The sequence below is a fragment of the Castor canadensis genome, chromosome 12 (assembly GCF_047511655.1).
Source record: "Castor canadensis chromosome 12, mCasCan1.hap1v2, whole genome shotgun sequence".
In the NCBI taxonomy this organism is placed as follows: domain Eukaryota; kingdom Metazoa; phylum Chordata; class Mammalia; order Rodentia; family Castoridae; genus Castor; species Castor canadensis.
This window is the reverse complement of record NC_133397.1, coordinates 110,492,681-110,507,960: the sequence shown is the minus strand read 5'-3', so window position 1 is coordinate 110,507,960 and position 15,280 is coordinate 110,492,681. Positions and strand designations below refer to the sequence as shown.

Here is a 15,280-nt window from a genome sequence, read left to right as displayed (position 1 = left end):
CCTCTGCAAATTTGTTCAGCCATTGTTTCCTGAAATCTCTAAGAAAGATGTTTGTTACCTTCCATTTAACTCCTAGACCATCACAATGCTTGTTGTCAAAACATTTTGAGAAGAAAGGGTAAACAGAGTATTAATCACAATTACTGATGTGCAGGAGTGATAAAATTAATAGCAAATACATTTTGCCTCCAAATACTACCAAGCACTTCATTGTGGCAACAGCCCATTTGAGGGAAATAGTCTTATCACCCTTTTACAGATGATGTAGCCAGGTGTTGTGTCACACACCTATCTGGGCACTCAGGTGGATGAGACAAGAAGACTGTGACTTGGGCTACTTAATGAGTTCCAAGGCAGCTTTTGGCTACATAGCAAGTCCCTGGCAAAATAAGATAACATTATTACCCAAAACAATACAGATAATGAAACAGGTCAAGTACCTTGCCCAAATTCACATAATTAGCAAATAGTAGAACCAGAAGTTCAAATTGTTTCTTTCAAATCTCAAAGCATAAGTTCTTTCTTTATACCACTGGGGAAAGTGAGCTGATACCACATAGCTTTGTTATCACAAAGCCCTGCCTTTGTCTCCCTGTCTTTTTTAGTGACCATATTGTGCCTTAGTTTTCAGGACCACAGAATGGAAGCCTAGTTTATCAAAAGAATATTTCTGACTTTTAGAAGAATACTTATAATTCTTTATTCTGAGATCTTTGAGAACTAACACTACCAAGACAGGAGCTCAGGTTGGCCATGAGCTCTTTAAATAGTAATTAAGTTAAAATGAAGTCTTTAGAGTGAGGCCCTAATCTGATATGATTGGTGTCATTCTAAGAAGAAATTAGACTCCAGACATACAGGAACACAGAGGAAAGACCCCAGACCGTAAGTGAAGTGACATAAGCTGGCCATGTGCAAAGAGGCAAAGAGAGCCCTTAGAAGAAACTAAGTCTGCTGGCATAGTGATCTTGGCTTTCAGTTTCTAGATCTGTGAGAAACAAACTGTTTAAGCCATGTGATCTGAGAATTTTGTCACAGCAACTCTGGCAAACTAATACAGTCTTCCAACAATCCGGCCAGGCTAGTAGAATTTTCTTCAAATTTCTCAAATAAGGAATTGTCTCAGGGATGTGATTTGGCAGAGCTCACATGCTCCAAAGCTGCTGCTGTTTCTACTGAGAATCACTGTCCTCTGACTTGGTCATTCTTTATATGCTGAAATGCACTGAAGAGACTTAATATGCTTAGATCTCCAGAGGAGAAACTGCAAATGAACACACTGGCTGACAAGCTGACCTGTAGCTCTGACCCATCCCAAGGCTCATGGGAGTTCAAACAAAAGGCACCTGCAGCTCTGAGCAATACTTAGCCAGGAAACAGAAAACTGACTCTTGGCACAAATGGCACACCTGGGAACAAAGAAGCAGCGAGGTACTTGGAATATTCACCAGTAAGCTCTTGTTTAATTATTCCCTTCCAAGGAAAAGACAGATTTAAAAGTCACTACATAGAATCCATATGTGGAATGACTGGCTGCTTCTCAGTTCTGTGTCAGCTCAAGTAGTTTAATTCTGTCTCTTTTCTAAATACTCCATTAAAGACCAGTGAATTCCTCAGTCTTGGATACAATGTATGTAGCTAAGGTTGGCATGGAAGACACTAGTTTGAATTATTCATTCTGTAGGGCAAACTCTGGAGGTGAGCACACATGAGGATGTATGTTCCATGCCAGAAACAACCAGTGCAGAGAAGAAAGACAGTCGCCTTCCAGCAGTGAATTACTGCTGCCTCAGTGGCTTTGTTCTTTAGACATGTGACCTAAGGGTGGCTTAGGGATGGCGCAGATGCTTTTACTAAAATGGAACTTTTGGCTTGCACTGTGGTCCAAGCAGTGGAGCACCTGCCTGGCAAATTCAAGGCCCTGAGTTCAAACCCTAGTACGGCAAGCTAAAAAAATGGAACTTGAGTTTACAGTGAGGTTAAGATTCAAGCATGGAATGTTGAGAACTTTTGGAAAAGCACAAAATTATAATAAATCACCAGTCTGGGGGGAAAGGCAGGCATCACATTGCCAGGAGGCTGCCTCCTTCCCCTGCTCCTCCACCAACACCAGCTTCTCTCACACCTCTTGTAGACCTGAGCCACCTGTCTCACCTACCAAATGTCTGGTTTCCTGGAACACAAAAGACTTCAGTGTCTAGAGAGGTAAGGAGAAATGTGAAAATGACCTCGTGTCTTCCTCTGTTGAACATTTCTGTATTTCTACTTTTGGGCCTCTTTGACTGACAAAAGACTTTAAGGTTGACTTGTCATTTCTGAGTTCGAGAAAGGGATCTTGTAAAGAGAAATGATAGATTCATGCTTTTCTTTTAAGTCCTTTTGTAAGGAGACAAATATTACAGTAAATAAAATGGCAGAAATATTTCTGGGAACAACAACAAAAATATCCCTGGGGATATAAATGGACAAATGGCAGAAATAACTTTGTTTTAGATAAAGGAGACAGGAAGGCATGCTTAAAAGAAAAACATTTTAGGGAGACATGAGAAACCATCTTCACACACAGGTGCTGAGGCACAGCAAAATTTCCCAAGATACACGAAAAGATGGTCTCACTGAGATTATGAGCAGTAGTCATAACATAAAGATGAGAGGTTGCCAGGACAGAACAGACCAAGAAGAGCCTCTTGCAATATCCTTTCTGATAGGGATGGGGGCAACCAGATGGTCAGACTGGACCAAAAGTTAAGTTATAACTACAGCTGCAAAGTAGAGTGAGTGTGTGTTTGAGGGGGTGGGGGGCAGTACACAAAGTCAACCCCTATTTAATCTTATGAACTTCAGCTATCCTTTGACTTAACCCTTTCACTAAGTCCCACCCATTAGGGTGCTTCGCTATCCTTTCAATAAACTTTGTGCTTCCTTTACTCTTAACTCCTGTTGTGGCCAAGATAGCTACAACAGTATATGACGTACCTGATTTCTATTGGTAACAGGTTCCTCCTGTTCCCAAGGATTACCCCCCCTGGGGATATCATGCCCCCTCCCCTGAGAACTGCCTCTCCACCTCGTGTTGCTGCTGTATATAATAAACTTACTGGAGGTGGAGGGGGCTGGTGTGTCTCCATCCGAGCACACAGCCTACTTGGCCCCAGCTTTTTGTATGTTTGGTCTTCTGTCTGTTGTCTTTTCTGCATCTCCTGTTGCCCCCACAGGTTTCTAGGACAAGCTTGTGTAAGAAACTACTGTTTCTACTACCTCCTGTTCATCTTTCAAGGCTCAGATTAAATAGCAGTTCCTCACAGAGGCCTGCCCAGATTGCTTCTCAATAAAATTATCTACGTAATACAGGATTTCTTCCCATAGGAACTTGTTCTCCCCCAACATTCAACACTTGTTAGTAAACAGTACTTACTGTACTAATTAACTATTTATGTTTTCCTGGTAGACTGTAAACTCCAAGAGGGAAAGTAGTAGACTCTGTTCATTGCTGAACACTAAATTTCTCATAGTGCCTGGTCACTAACAACAAATAGCTGAATATATAAAATTCACAACTTTCTGTTTTCCTCATATCCAAGTTCTATTTTCCTCATCCTCATCTGCAACAAATAGGCATTTCTACAGGAACCTGAATCCTGCATAGGAATGCATGTTAGGAAGGTACTGAAACACAATGGGAATGAAACTAAAAGCTGGGAAGTGAAGCCCTGAGTTCAAACCCAATCCCACCCTCCTCAATCCCCCCCGCAAACAAAAGCTGAAGTTGGGAAGTTATGACTCTAAAAATCTATTTCCAGTTGGAGATAATCTGTATCCATGCTGGGATCACAGAGGTTCTTGACCCAAAAGGGCTAAGGAAAGGAATGAACAGGCAAGACACAAATGAGAGGACCAGAAGGCTGATGACCAACTGGCAAATTTTTTATTTTTGCATTAGGCTTATAAGCAGTACAAAGCAGGAAGTTATACAATGCAAACAGAATTTCTATGCCTGGGAAACAATGCCCTCTACCTGAAAAACAATGTCCTCACTCCAATCTCCCTGGTTTCATAAACAAAACCCAGACCTTCTTAGTATCACAAATGAAACCCAGACCTCCCTAGTTTCTCCTAGTTTCATATACACAAAACCTGAGCCTGGTTGCCAAGGACATGTCACCCTGTTCCTAGCCTTTTATAAACAAATACCTTCATGTTAATGTTTCTTTTCTCCAGACAAACAGAGCCACACATGTTCCCTCAAAACCCCAGTGAGAGACAAGGTACACTTGCAGTCTCTGACCTTGTCAGGATCCTGCTAAACCACAAGGACCTTGTAAGATTGTGGCTCATGACTCCCAACATATCCATATTTACAATTTTAGAGAAAACTCAGGAAAGTTAATCTGACAAAATCGGGGTCAAAAGACACATAGTCCCTGACCACTAACAACTTTTCAGAGGCAAAATGTCAAGTTATTTAACCTCCCAGCCTCCATTTCCTCATCTATAGAATGAAGGAAATTAATCAGCTGGTTTAAGATCCTTTCCAGAGCTATTATATGCCTTTATAGTTGAAAGAAAAAAAAAGATACGTAAACTACTGAGGTACTAATCAGTTTCATCCTCTTAATGCTTCTTAATATGATCAGGGATGTTACAGCCTATTGTTAGGGTTATAGCTAAATCTTTCACCTACTTAGCTATTTTAAAAAAATAAAACTATTGGGATTACTATTACATCTGTAATCCTAGCTACTGGGGAGACAGAGATCAGGAGGATTGTGGTTTGAAGCCAACCAGGGCAAACAGTTGGTGAGACCCCATCTGGAAAAAATATCATCAGAAAAAGGGCTGATGAAGTGGCTCAAGTATATTCCCTGAGTTCAAGCACCAGCATCTCAATAAAAAAAAAAAGAAAGAAAAAAAACCCCAAAAACTCACAAAATGCTTCTTAGACTATTAACTTCCAAATTTAGCAAGAATCACTGTAAACTGATGAGACAACAGCACCAATTTAAGCCCAAAGTGAATGAATTACTGAAGCATATTGTATTTTGGTTTAAATGTTTAAAATCTTACTGTTACCCATTTTGAGAGCTAGCTGCCTAAATTCTTGATTATGTGTATGGCAATTTGAGGAGGAAGTTTTACCCCATGGTATAAAGACAGATTTCTGTGGGAGACTGAGGCAGAAGGATCTGGAGCTCCGGGCCAGTCTGGGTGGGTTACATGGGAAGACCATGTCCTTAAAAAAATTTGATTTTATGGACACTACTTAACATTTAACTAAAAAACAAGAAACACATCTCTCTGCACTTTATTCAGCTGGTAGCTAAGTATCCATCCACTTCCAAATTCTCACACAATTCAGAGTTCATCCTATAATGAAACCCCACACTTATTTTATTAGGGAATTGACATGTGTACACATCTTATTTTGAAACCAGAATGATTTTTTTCAGTACTGGGGACCAAACCCAGGGCTTCATAGCCTGTTAATAATAAGCAGGCATTCTACTTCTGCTGAACTACAGCCCCAGCCTACACCAGCCCCAGCCTATCCTAATAATTTTTGAAAGACATCAAAACTAAACATGGTAAATAAAGTGACTTGTAATTGTTTATTATTGATAGACACCCAGTTTATAATCAGCTACTGGAAACCAGGGAGAGGACTGAAGTAGTAACACGTTTCCTGGTTTAGATTGATTAAACTAGTTTTCACAACTTTTTTTGCACCAAATTATGTCATGGCAAGACAATGAAATGTTCAAATGCACACAGAAAAGGAAGGACTTGCTCCCTCCTGTGCAGAAAAGCATGCTTGTGACCCAATGCATTACCATTCTTCCGATTCCTCCACAGGGTCCCTGAAGTCCCCAAACTAAGCCAGAGGGTACTTGGAAACCTAGGTTGAATGACAAAGGAAACCCCCCCCCAAGTATCACCAGTCAGGGAGGCCAAGTCCAATCAAAGGCTGCAGTGTCACCCTGGTTGTGAGCAATGCAGCTCATGCCACTCTCTCAAGTTACCAGGTGGGACAAGGATTGGTAGCTGTCTAGGGATATGGGTTTTTTTTCTTCACCAGATAAAAAATTAAGAGTCAGGAAAATCATGAGAGAATTTAGCAAAGATTTATTGGGGAAACAGAAAGTGATATGAAAGGAAGGAACTCCTCCAAGGAGAAGGGGACCAGGAAATTGGTAGTCCACTAATGTCCTCCAGAATTTCCCCTTGAAGATCCTTTCTTTCCCCTCCCCTACGTGGTATGGGATATGCCCTCCATTTCAATTTGCCCAGACTTCCATCACCCTCTGTCCATGTGGTCTTTCCCTGTCCCTGTCTTGATGCCCAGAGTGTAAGTGCTGCAGGAGTATGGAAGTGCAGGGGTACCACCAGACCCAGGGCACATGGGAAGAAGCCTCTGCATCATCGATGCCATGTGGAATCTGCCAGCCACGTGGAATCCGCCATCTTTCCCTTACTGCATGTGTCCTACTATCTGTCCCTCATTCCCCCCCCTCGGATGGCACCCTAACTGCCATTAGGGATCAGGGGCGATGACCGCTCTGACTGCTTCCTGCTGTGTAGGGGCGCAGAGTTAGTCGACCAGCTGGGGTTCCTCCGAGGGGGAGTTAGGACAATTCAGATGGCTTCAGAGAAATTGGGGTTCCTTATATACAATCTTTTGGAGTTTGATGGGTTCTAAAAAAAGAGGAAACCCACTTTACTAGTAGCTTAAAGAGACAGGGCCCAAAGATGAGTAATAACAATTTGGTTACTATGGGACCAAAAAAAGGTTGAAACCAAGTAACAGAGGGTAACCAAGAATGGATCTGGGACCATACTTGGCTAGCCGCCTGAGAGTTCTGGGACTTTTCTTTGGGTTACTTGGCATGTTCTAAAATGTGGTTGGCCCATTCCTCTACTGCTTCTGAGGTATTAATGTAACTGCAGCAAGTAATGTCAGCTATGGCACAGACTCTGCCTTGCTCTGCTAATAGGAAGTCAAGGGTCAGGCAGTTGTCCATGACCATCTTGGCTAGGGAGTTAAGAGACTTTTGCGTATCCTTAAAGTGGAGCCATTTCCATTGCCACATGTCCCACCATATGGGTTAAACTGTCAGCAGTCATGGTATTGGACACTACACCATAGAACAGTCCTCCAGGCTGTCTATTTAGGTTACAGGTTCCCATTTATTTGTGTGACTATAAATCCCAGTTCACTGGGAAAACTCCATAGTTTGAAGGATGGAGTAATTCCAGAAGGTAGGCTGTTTGTCATTAGGAACTCATTGTCCAATGGCCCAGTTACCCCTAGTCTTACAGGGAAGTAAGCATTGCAGACTGAAGGCTTTGGATTTGGTGCCATTGAGAGTTACTCCAATGAACACATAACCCAGGGGGAAGGGAGTAACTTCATTATAGTTAAGGGATTAGGGGCGATGGCTGCTCTCACTGCTTGCTTCCTGCTGTGTGGGGGTGCAGAGTTAGTCCACCACACATGGTTTCCCCCAAGAAGAATTTAGGCTGATGCAGAAGGCTTTAGTGGAATAGCAGCTTTGAATGTACAATCATTTGGGTTCTGAACAACAGGAAACAAACTTTACTAGAAGGTTAAAGAAATAGTGACTAAAGATGAGTAAGAATGATATGGCAACTATGGCACCCAAAATGAAAAGCAACCAGACCAATACACGTCCAGTCACCTCAGAGTTCTGGGACTGTTCTTTTCGCCACTTGGCTTCATTGGAAATGTGGTTGGCACGTTCCTCCACTTCTCCTGAGGTATTTATGTAAGTGCAGCAAGAAGTGTTGGCTAGGGCACAGACTCCACCTTGCTCAACTAATTCAAAGTCCAGGGCCAGGTGGTGGGCTAATACTGTCTTGGGTATGGCATTTAGACAGTTTTGAATATTCATAAAGTTGAACCCAGTTTCCATTGCCACATGTCCCAACATATGGGTTAAACTGGCAGCAGTCATGGTATTGGACACTACATCATAGGACAGTCCTGCCAGGCTGGCTATTAAAGTTATAAGTTCCGATTTGTTCCTGTAGCTGTAAGTCCCATTTAGTTGGGAAAACACCATAGTTTGAAGAATGGAATTATTCCAGAAGGTAACCTGTTTGTCATTAGGAACTAATTGTCCAATGGCCCAGCTACCCCTAGTCTTATAGGGATGTAAGCACTGCAGGCCAAAAGCTTCAGATTTGGTGCCATTGACAGTTACTCCAATGAACAGGTAACCTGAGGGGAGACAGAGGAGCTTCGCTGCAGTGAAGTTGGAGGGATATAGATCAGGGTCAGCTGAAAGATTCCCGGGGACACCCAGGGTGCTTGTCTTATAAAAACTCCTAAGGCAGGGCTTGCAGGGGAGGTTCTTTATATAATTATTAAATTGAACCCTAGCAATCTGGGTCTGAATATAATTACAGGTCTGCTTGCGCTCAGTAGTGCAATAGGGTCCAGAGATATTTTGCCCGATGATGGTACAATTGTTAACTTGGAAATAATGGTGTCCAGTACAAATATATGTCTCCTTGGTGCCATTACAGTGACAGGTGATAGTGTCACCCAGAGAACAAGGAATGCCTGTCCTATTACTGCCATTTGGGTGATGTGTTCTGTAAGGAGTTGGGCAGGAGGGGTCCCTTGACACATTGAAGCCAGGGTCTATGTTAGTATTCCACAAATACTCAGAGACATCTGCCAACACAAAGGGGGTGCTACTGGGGAAGGGAGTGATCCCTGTTAAGTGAATTAGAGGTGCAGTAAAATTTAAAGGCTTCCCAGTAAGGGGGAGTGAATGAGCCGTGAAAGGGTCAGTGAAATTGATGATAAGCCACTCGGGAATTTTGCCAGCACTGGGCCTTTCATAGCAAACCCAACAGTTTTTTAGGGGGGAGTTCTTTCTGGCCATGGCCTGAGAGATAGAGAGGAAGGAATTCTCTTCCCAAATACTCCCTGTGGGGAAGAAAAGTGAGAATAGTGCAAGGAATGTAAGGAACATACTTACTTGGCTGAACTGGGCACAGCCTTTTTGAAGAGGAGCTTGTTGAAGGTTCAAATGTAGAGGAAACCCCAAAACAGAGTGGATATAGACTAGAAAGAGAAGCAAAGTAGTATCTCTGGGATAGTTCAGTCAGAGGGGGCTACAGAATATAGTCCCACACCAAAAATAATTATCACAACTGTTCCAAAGACAACGAAGGCCCAAAAAGCCCGGGCATCACTTATCTGGAGAAGTAGGAGTCTGCTTCCTGAAGAGTAAGTAGCTTGAGTCTCTTGGTAGGTTCACATGAGAAAGCATAATCTGGAGCTGTCAGGCTCGGTGTCTGCTGTTCCAGTGGCAGTGGGACTTCCTGTGTTGGAGGGTTCCAGTGCTTTATTCTTGAATGGTGAATGCAGGAGTCTAGTCCTGCCACCTGCACTGCACTGCCTTTGTAGTGGATAAAATGACTGGGAATGGTCCTTCCCGGGGGGTGTGGGGGCGTTTAAGTTTCAGTAAGGGTATAGAGATTTAATCAAGACTAGTTTATCCAGGCAAAAGAGAGGGGGTCCATTCACTTGTTCCCTGAAAATCCCTGTTGAGTCTTAGAAAAAATTTGCTGGCGTTTTGCAAGTTGGGTGACATGGGACAACAACTGAGCTGTCTCTGGATTGAGAAGGTCATTAGTAAGAAATGGCCTGCCATAGAGAAACTCAAAGGGAGTCAGGCCGTGATTCCCAGGGGGTATTTTTAAGTCTGAGGAGTGTGATGGGCAGAAGCTTGATCCCTGGGGACTGGGTTTCTTGGATCAGTTTGGCCACTTGTCTCTTTAGAGTTCATTGACCTTTTTGACCTTACCAGATTATTGCTGCTACCAAGCATAGTGGAGAAGATAATCTGTCCCCAAGCCTCCAGTGAGCCCCTGACCTGGGTCACTTGGGCTTCAAAGGCAGGGCAGTTTTTACTCTGGCGACTTTCAGGGAGGGCGAATTGGGGAATGATTTAAGTTATTAGGAGTCTGACTACTTCTCTAGCCTTTTCAGTTTTGCAAGGGAAAGCGTCTACCCCTCCTATAAATGTGTCCACCAGCACTAGCAGCAATTTTGAGTTAGGCACTCCCCTCACCACAGGGCATATGGGTAAAGTCCAACTGACCATCCTCACTAGGGTAAGTCCCTTGCCTCTGTGTCCCTGGGGACTGGAGACATTACTGGATTTGTTCTCTGGCGTATTTCATATGGTTGCACTATCTACTGAACCATGTCTTTGAGCCCTACTCCCTTGAACAGCTTCCTTGAGATTAGGGTATAGTTGATTAAGGGATTTTAAAACCTTCCACTGAAGGGCTCCAGGAAGCCACAGATTACCCTCCGGGGACATCCACCAGCCTCTATGACCCACATGGTCATTGAGGCATGTGGGCTTCCGCCTGCTGGTAACAGGGATTCCCTAGGGGAATCAGAGATTGCTCCCATAGAAGACAGCCTGCTGAAGACTCCCTCATGGCTGGCTGCCTTTTTCACAGCCTTAGCAAAGGCTGGGTTTCTCCTGGCTATTGGGTCATCTCCCTTTTGATGGCCATGATGGCCGGGGCAATGAGTTACTGACATTTATTTGGGGAGTAAAACAGCATCTAGAAGGGCGAGACTCTCCTGTGAATACTTAACAAATGGCTGCCTAGTCCAGAATAACTCTGGCCCTGAGTCCCTTCCCAGCCAGCATGAGTCCCAAACGCCATGTGAAACTTCCCTTTTCCCAGATCATTCTAAAGGCTAGAGGGGAAGCGACTTCCCCAAGGTCACCGGGCACCATGACCCGATTCAGCGGCCAGACTGTGGCCAGCACCTGACCATGGGGCCCAGTAGCTGCTCTGGGAGAGACACTGTCCCCAAGCATCTCAAGGTCCCCTTCACCACAGCCGCGCTCTGGGGCCACGCGGCTGCCACGACCAGGCTGCCCTCTATCGGGCGCCTCCCGCCCTCCCTTCCCGGCAGACCAAGGTCTGCGCTCGCGTGGGGGTCTCTTGGACCACCCAGGGCAACTCGGGGTGCGCGCGGGCTGCGCCCCAACTAACCGTTATATGCGCAGCTCCCAGCGGCGCGTGCTGAGTCCCTCGGGGCGGCTCGGGCCGTCGCCTGCCGCTGGCTTCGCTGTTTCCTGCACCCACGCGGCCAGCACGCTCCTTAGGTCGCACCTAGGCACTTTGCCGGGCAGGCGCGGCGGCCTTATAACCCGCGGGGGCCGGAGCATGCGCACAGGGGGCGGAGTCGCCCTTCCCGGCCGCCGCCCCCTCCCTGCCATCCACACACTGAGCGGCAACTCGCGCCTCCGCACGCTCGCGGCTGCGCGTGCCCGCTCGCTCGTGCGCGCGCCGGCGCCCCCTCCTCGCCACGTGACCGGCGGCCTGACGGGACCCGCGCGGCGCCCCTGCGCTGAGGAGAGCGTCTCCGGCCGCTGGCTCCGTCCTCGCTCCGCAGTCTCTGAAGAGAAAAGGCAAAGGCCGCCCCAGGGCCCGACCCCGAGGTGTGGGGGACGGTGGCGCACGGAGTCGCCGGGAAGCGACCACAAGAGGAGGAGGGACCGGGCAGCATTTGAATGGACGCCCGCGCGACTCGGACCGAGGAAGACGCCAGGGGCCTGCGCCAAACTAGCGACAGAAGTAGGACCGACCTCAGAGGCGACCTAGGGAGAGCGGGGCCTGGCGGGGGCATTTGATGAAGGCGGGGTTGAAGGAGAAATCTGAAGCAGTGCAGGTGAGCGGGTGGGACACTGTGGCCCAGGTCGTAGGCTGTGACAGTCCATGATCTCAGGCCACATTGCAAAGTTTGGGACAGGGTGGAATTGCAACTAACGCGGAGAACTTCAGCTGAATTGTTTTCTCTAATCCTCAACCTTTGAGTAGAACTACTGCGAACAATCTACAGCCAGGGCACCTGAGGCTTAAAGAGGTTTTTTTAAAAAAGCTGTGATAGAGCCATCATTATGACAGGAGTTGACCACAAAAGCTGCCTATGAAAGCAGAAGATACACTGCAGGAGACCCCACACACACCCCCGATTGTCTGAAATTTGTGTGGCTTGTGATCTCTAGGCAGCTAAATTGGGGGCAGACCTGTGAGCCATGACTTAATTTTAAGCACCTATGTGGGGAAGGGGTTAGCTTAGTGGTACAGCACTTGCCCAGTATGCAGGAGACCCTGGATTCCATCCCCAGCACTGCGAAAAGTAAAGCGCAGAATTCAATTTCTGGTGACTTCTGGAGCCCCAAATCTGCCATCAGGTCCTGTACCATACATGATCTGTGACAATTGCACCCAGGTGGGGTTCAGGGGCCGTCAACTCTACTTCTGAAATCCTTCCCTGCTCCACCTTAGCTTTTGCACAAATCATGAGGTCAGATGTTATGCCAGTTAATGTACTCTGGTAGAGTACCCTTTTGTGGTCATATAATAAAGGCATTCCCCAGTGGGTAGGGTGTAAAAGTTTCCTATTAAATAGGGAGATGCCCTCATTACAGTCATCATGAAGAATAACTTGGCACCAGGACAGTTGGAAGGTGGCACTTCTGGCTATGCCCTTTTTTGGTGGTACTGGGGTTTGAACTCGGGGCCTTTTTAGGGTGTGGACTTGGAGAAGTTAAGAACTTTCTGGGCCCTCCTTACCAATAGGCGGACATGGCCTCCTATTCCTAGAGAACCAAAATAAAAGCAAACGTTCATGTTTTGTAAGTCTGTTTATCAGTGCATCACTCTACTTATCCCTGAACATAATTTAAACTTCACATTTAAATTATGGATTCAAACTGAAAAACCTTCAAGGACTAGGAAAAAGTTAATCAGCCAGTATAAGATAATAAAGAGTGGTGTGGGCTGGGCGTGGTGGCTTACAGCTATAATCCCAGCTACTCAGGAGACAGAGACTAGGAGGATCAAGTTTTGAGACCACCCTCAGCAAAAATCCAGACTCCGTCTCAACAAATAAGAAAGGTGTGGTGGTATATTTCTGTAATCCTGGCTACATGGGAGACAGTAGGTAGGAGGATCTCCACCTGAGGCTGGACCCTACCTGAAAAATAAAGCAAAAAAGGGGAAGGGGCATGGGTCAAGTTGTAGAGTGCCTGCCTACAAAGCACAGGACCCTGAGTTCAAACCCTAGTACCACAATAAGTTTTTAATTATAAAGGAAATAACCACACAGTAACAGGAAATTGAATGGAGGTTAGAAAGTGGAGAGGGGTTGGGCCAGTGGAGAAGAGGGGCAAGCAAAACATTGCAGCAGGCTTGTCCCTCAGCATGGTGTCTGCTACAGAATTTCACAAGTAGGGGAAAGGGTGAGTCTTGCCGGAGTCCTCTGGGTACCTATGGTGGTTTATGAAAGACCTCCCAGGGAAACATAGAACAAGGATTTTAATAACAAGATTTGGGAGTCCCCTCCCTGATGGGGATCCTTCCATTGCCAGCTTTGCAGACCTGGACTCACATTTACCGATAATGCCTTACAGCTCCATCCACAGTTTTCCCCTATCCCAGACCCGAGGTTCCATTTTGGCCATCATGGCCACAGTGACTGAAGGGGCCCACTTCATTTTGTGCAAGACAGCCTTCAGTTCAGCCCCAGACACCTCAGCCAAATGGGCAAGGTCTTTTCTCTCCAGTATCTTAGACTCCTGGCGTGAGACTGAGGGAGGGCTTTGAACTCCTGTCTACCACCTCTAATGTACCAGTGAGAAAGAAATGGGGCATCTTGTAGTAGTGGAGAACCCTTGGTTCTGTGCCACCTACTCCCAGGACAGCTGGTCTCCTCTTACCCAGAGCCAAAAGTGTAGTCTCCAAGCCATGGCAGGAAGTAGAATCTGGAGAAATTACATGCCATACAAGAGGTTAATGAGAGGCACGAAGCCATAAATTTCCAACAAGCACCACATCAGTGTGGATATCCAAGTAGAGGGTGGCTCTGCCTCCATCTCTTGTTCCATTTGGCCCAGACTTGGTCAATAATGGGTTTTCACTCCTATTTCCAATTTAAAGATCAGTCAATCCAGAGCCTTCTAACACTTCTGTTTTCTTAGTCACTCATTTGATCAGCCCAGACAAGACCACATGGTGCATGAAAAAGCCCAAATGTGCTTTAACTGTAACAGGAGTACATAATTCAGGCTGCGATGGCTACTGAGACCACTTACAGAATCCAGTGGAATGTGAGGCATGGACGTCAGGATTTACTGGAGGAACTCCCAGCCCCTGCAACCTAATCCCAAACAAAGATCTTCTACCAAGAACCCAGAGCAATCCCATTCCATCCCCCAAATGCACAGGTGTGTCACTAAGTTACGCTTATTCATAAACTAAATAACGTTTACCTTATAAATACTATCAAACTGACATTTAAACCTCAGTCTAATTAACACTTAACTCACAGCTTGTGCTAGGGTTTCTTTTTTTTCCTCCTTCCATATGTAGCTGAGTCTGGCCTGGAACTCACTCTGTGGCCCAAAGTAACCTTAAACTCTATCTTTACACCTCTGCTGCCTGAGTGCAGGCTATTTTTATTCATTTATTTTGTTCAAAGTCTTGATGTCCTAGGAAAGGATGGGGATTAGAGGAATGATAAACAAGAAAATGTGGGCTGTTTCCTGTTCACAACACTGAGTTCCCAGCCTTTCTACATGCTGCTGCTGCTTTGTAGACACCACTTTTTCCTAGGCTGGGGATGTAACTCAGTGATGGAGAGAGAACTTGCCTAGTATGTGCAAGGCCTTTTGTTCACAGAAAAGAGGATAAGGAGTTGTTTCTTCATTCTACCTGGCAAGCCATGTATGTAACAGCATGGAAGAGAGGCAAGAACACTAATAAGGGAGTGCTTGTAGCAATTCTGTTACACAGTTTGAACCTCCTTTCAGTTTAGCTTTCTTACTAATTAATGTGAGTTAATAAGGCTTTATAGTTTTGTATTTCCCTGAATTTTTTCTACATAATCATTTTCCCCTCTAATAAATTGCTTAGGAAGGTCACCTCCAAATCCAAATTATTTATAATATGTTTCATTTTGTATTTCCTTCCCAGGGTGCATGATTACTTTTGGAAAAATGTTGGTTTGCAAATTCAGTTCCTTATCCTGCCCTACCTCCTCTAGAAGACCCACATCTCCTTTTTGTTACTGTCTGTTGATTGTCTTTAAGATAGGATCTTGTGTGTACACAAAGCTGGCCTCAAACTTGTGATCCTCCTGCCTCAGCCTCCCTCATGTATACCAACCACCATACCTCACTCTCCCTTTGTTTTTAAAAAGCAGTGAAGGTTGTGG

At 45.4% G+C, this 15,280-nt stretch overlaps 2 protein-coding genes across 4 annotated transcripts in view; one reads left to right on the top strand and one right to left on the bottom strand.

The window, feature by feature from the left end:
* The window catches only part of LOC109702713 (leucine-rich repeats and immunoglobulin-like domains protein 2), a 176,055-nt gene that overhangs the window by 56,819 nt on the left and 103,956 nt on the right, over positions 1–15,280 (top strand). The window lies entirely within an intron of this gene.
* Positions 6,101–13,562, bottom strand: LOC141414743 (uncharacterized). Its single transcript, XM_074049047.1, has 4 exons — positions 13,477–13,562; positions 12,272–12,464; positions 11,053–11,660; positions 6,101–9,351 (listed from the first exon to the last, which is right to left on the bottom strand). The coding sequence occupies exons 1-3, from the start codon at positions 13,560–13,562 to the stop codon at positions 11,055–11,057; spliced, it is 885 nt and encodes a 294-aa protein (XP_073905148.1). The 3' UTR covers positions 6,101–9,351; positions 11,053–11,054.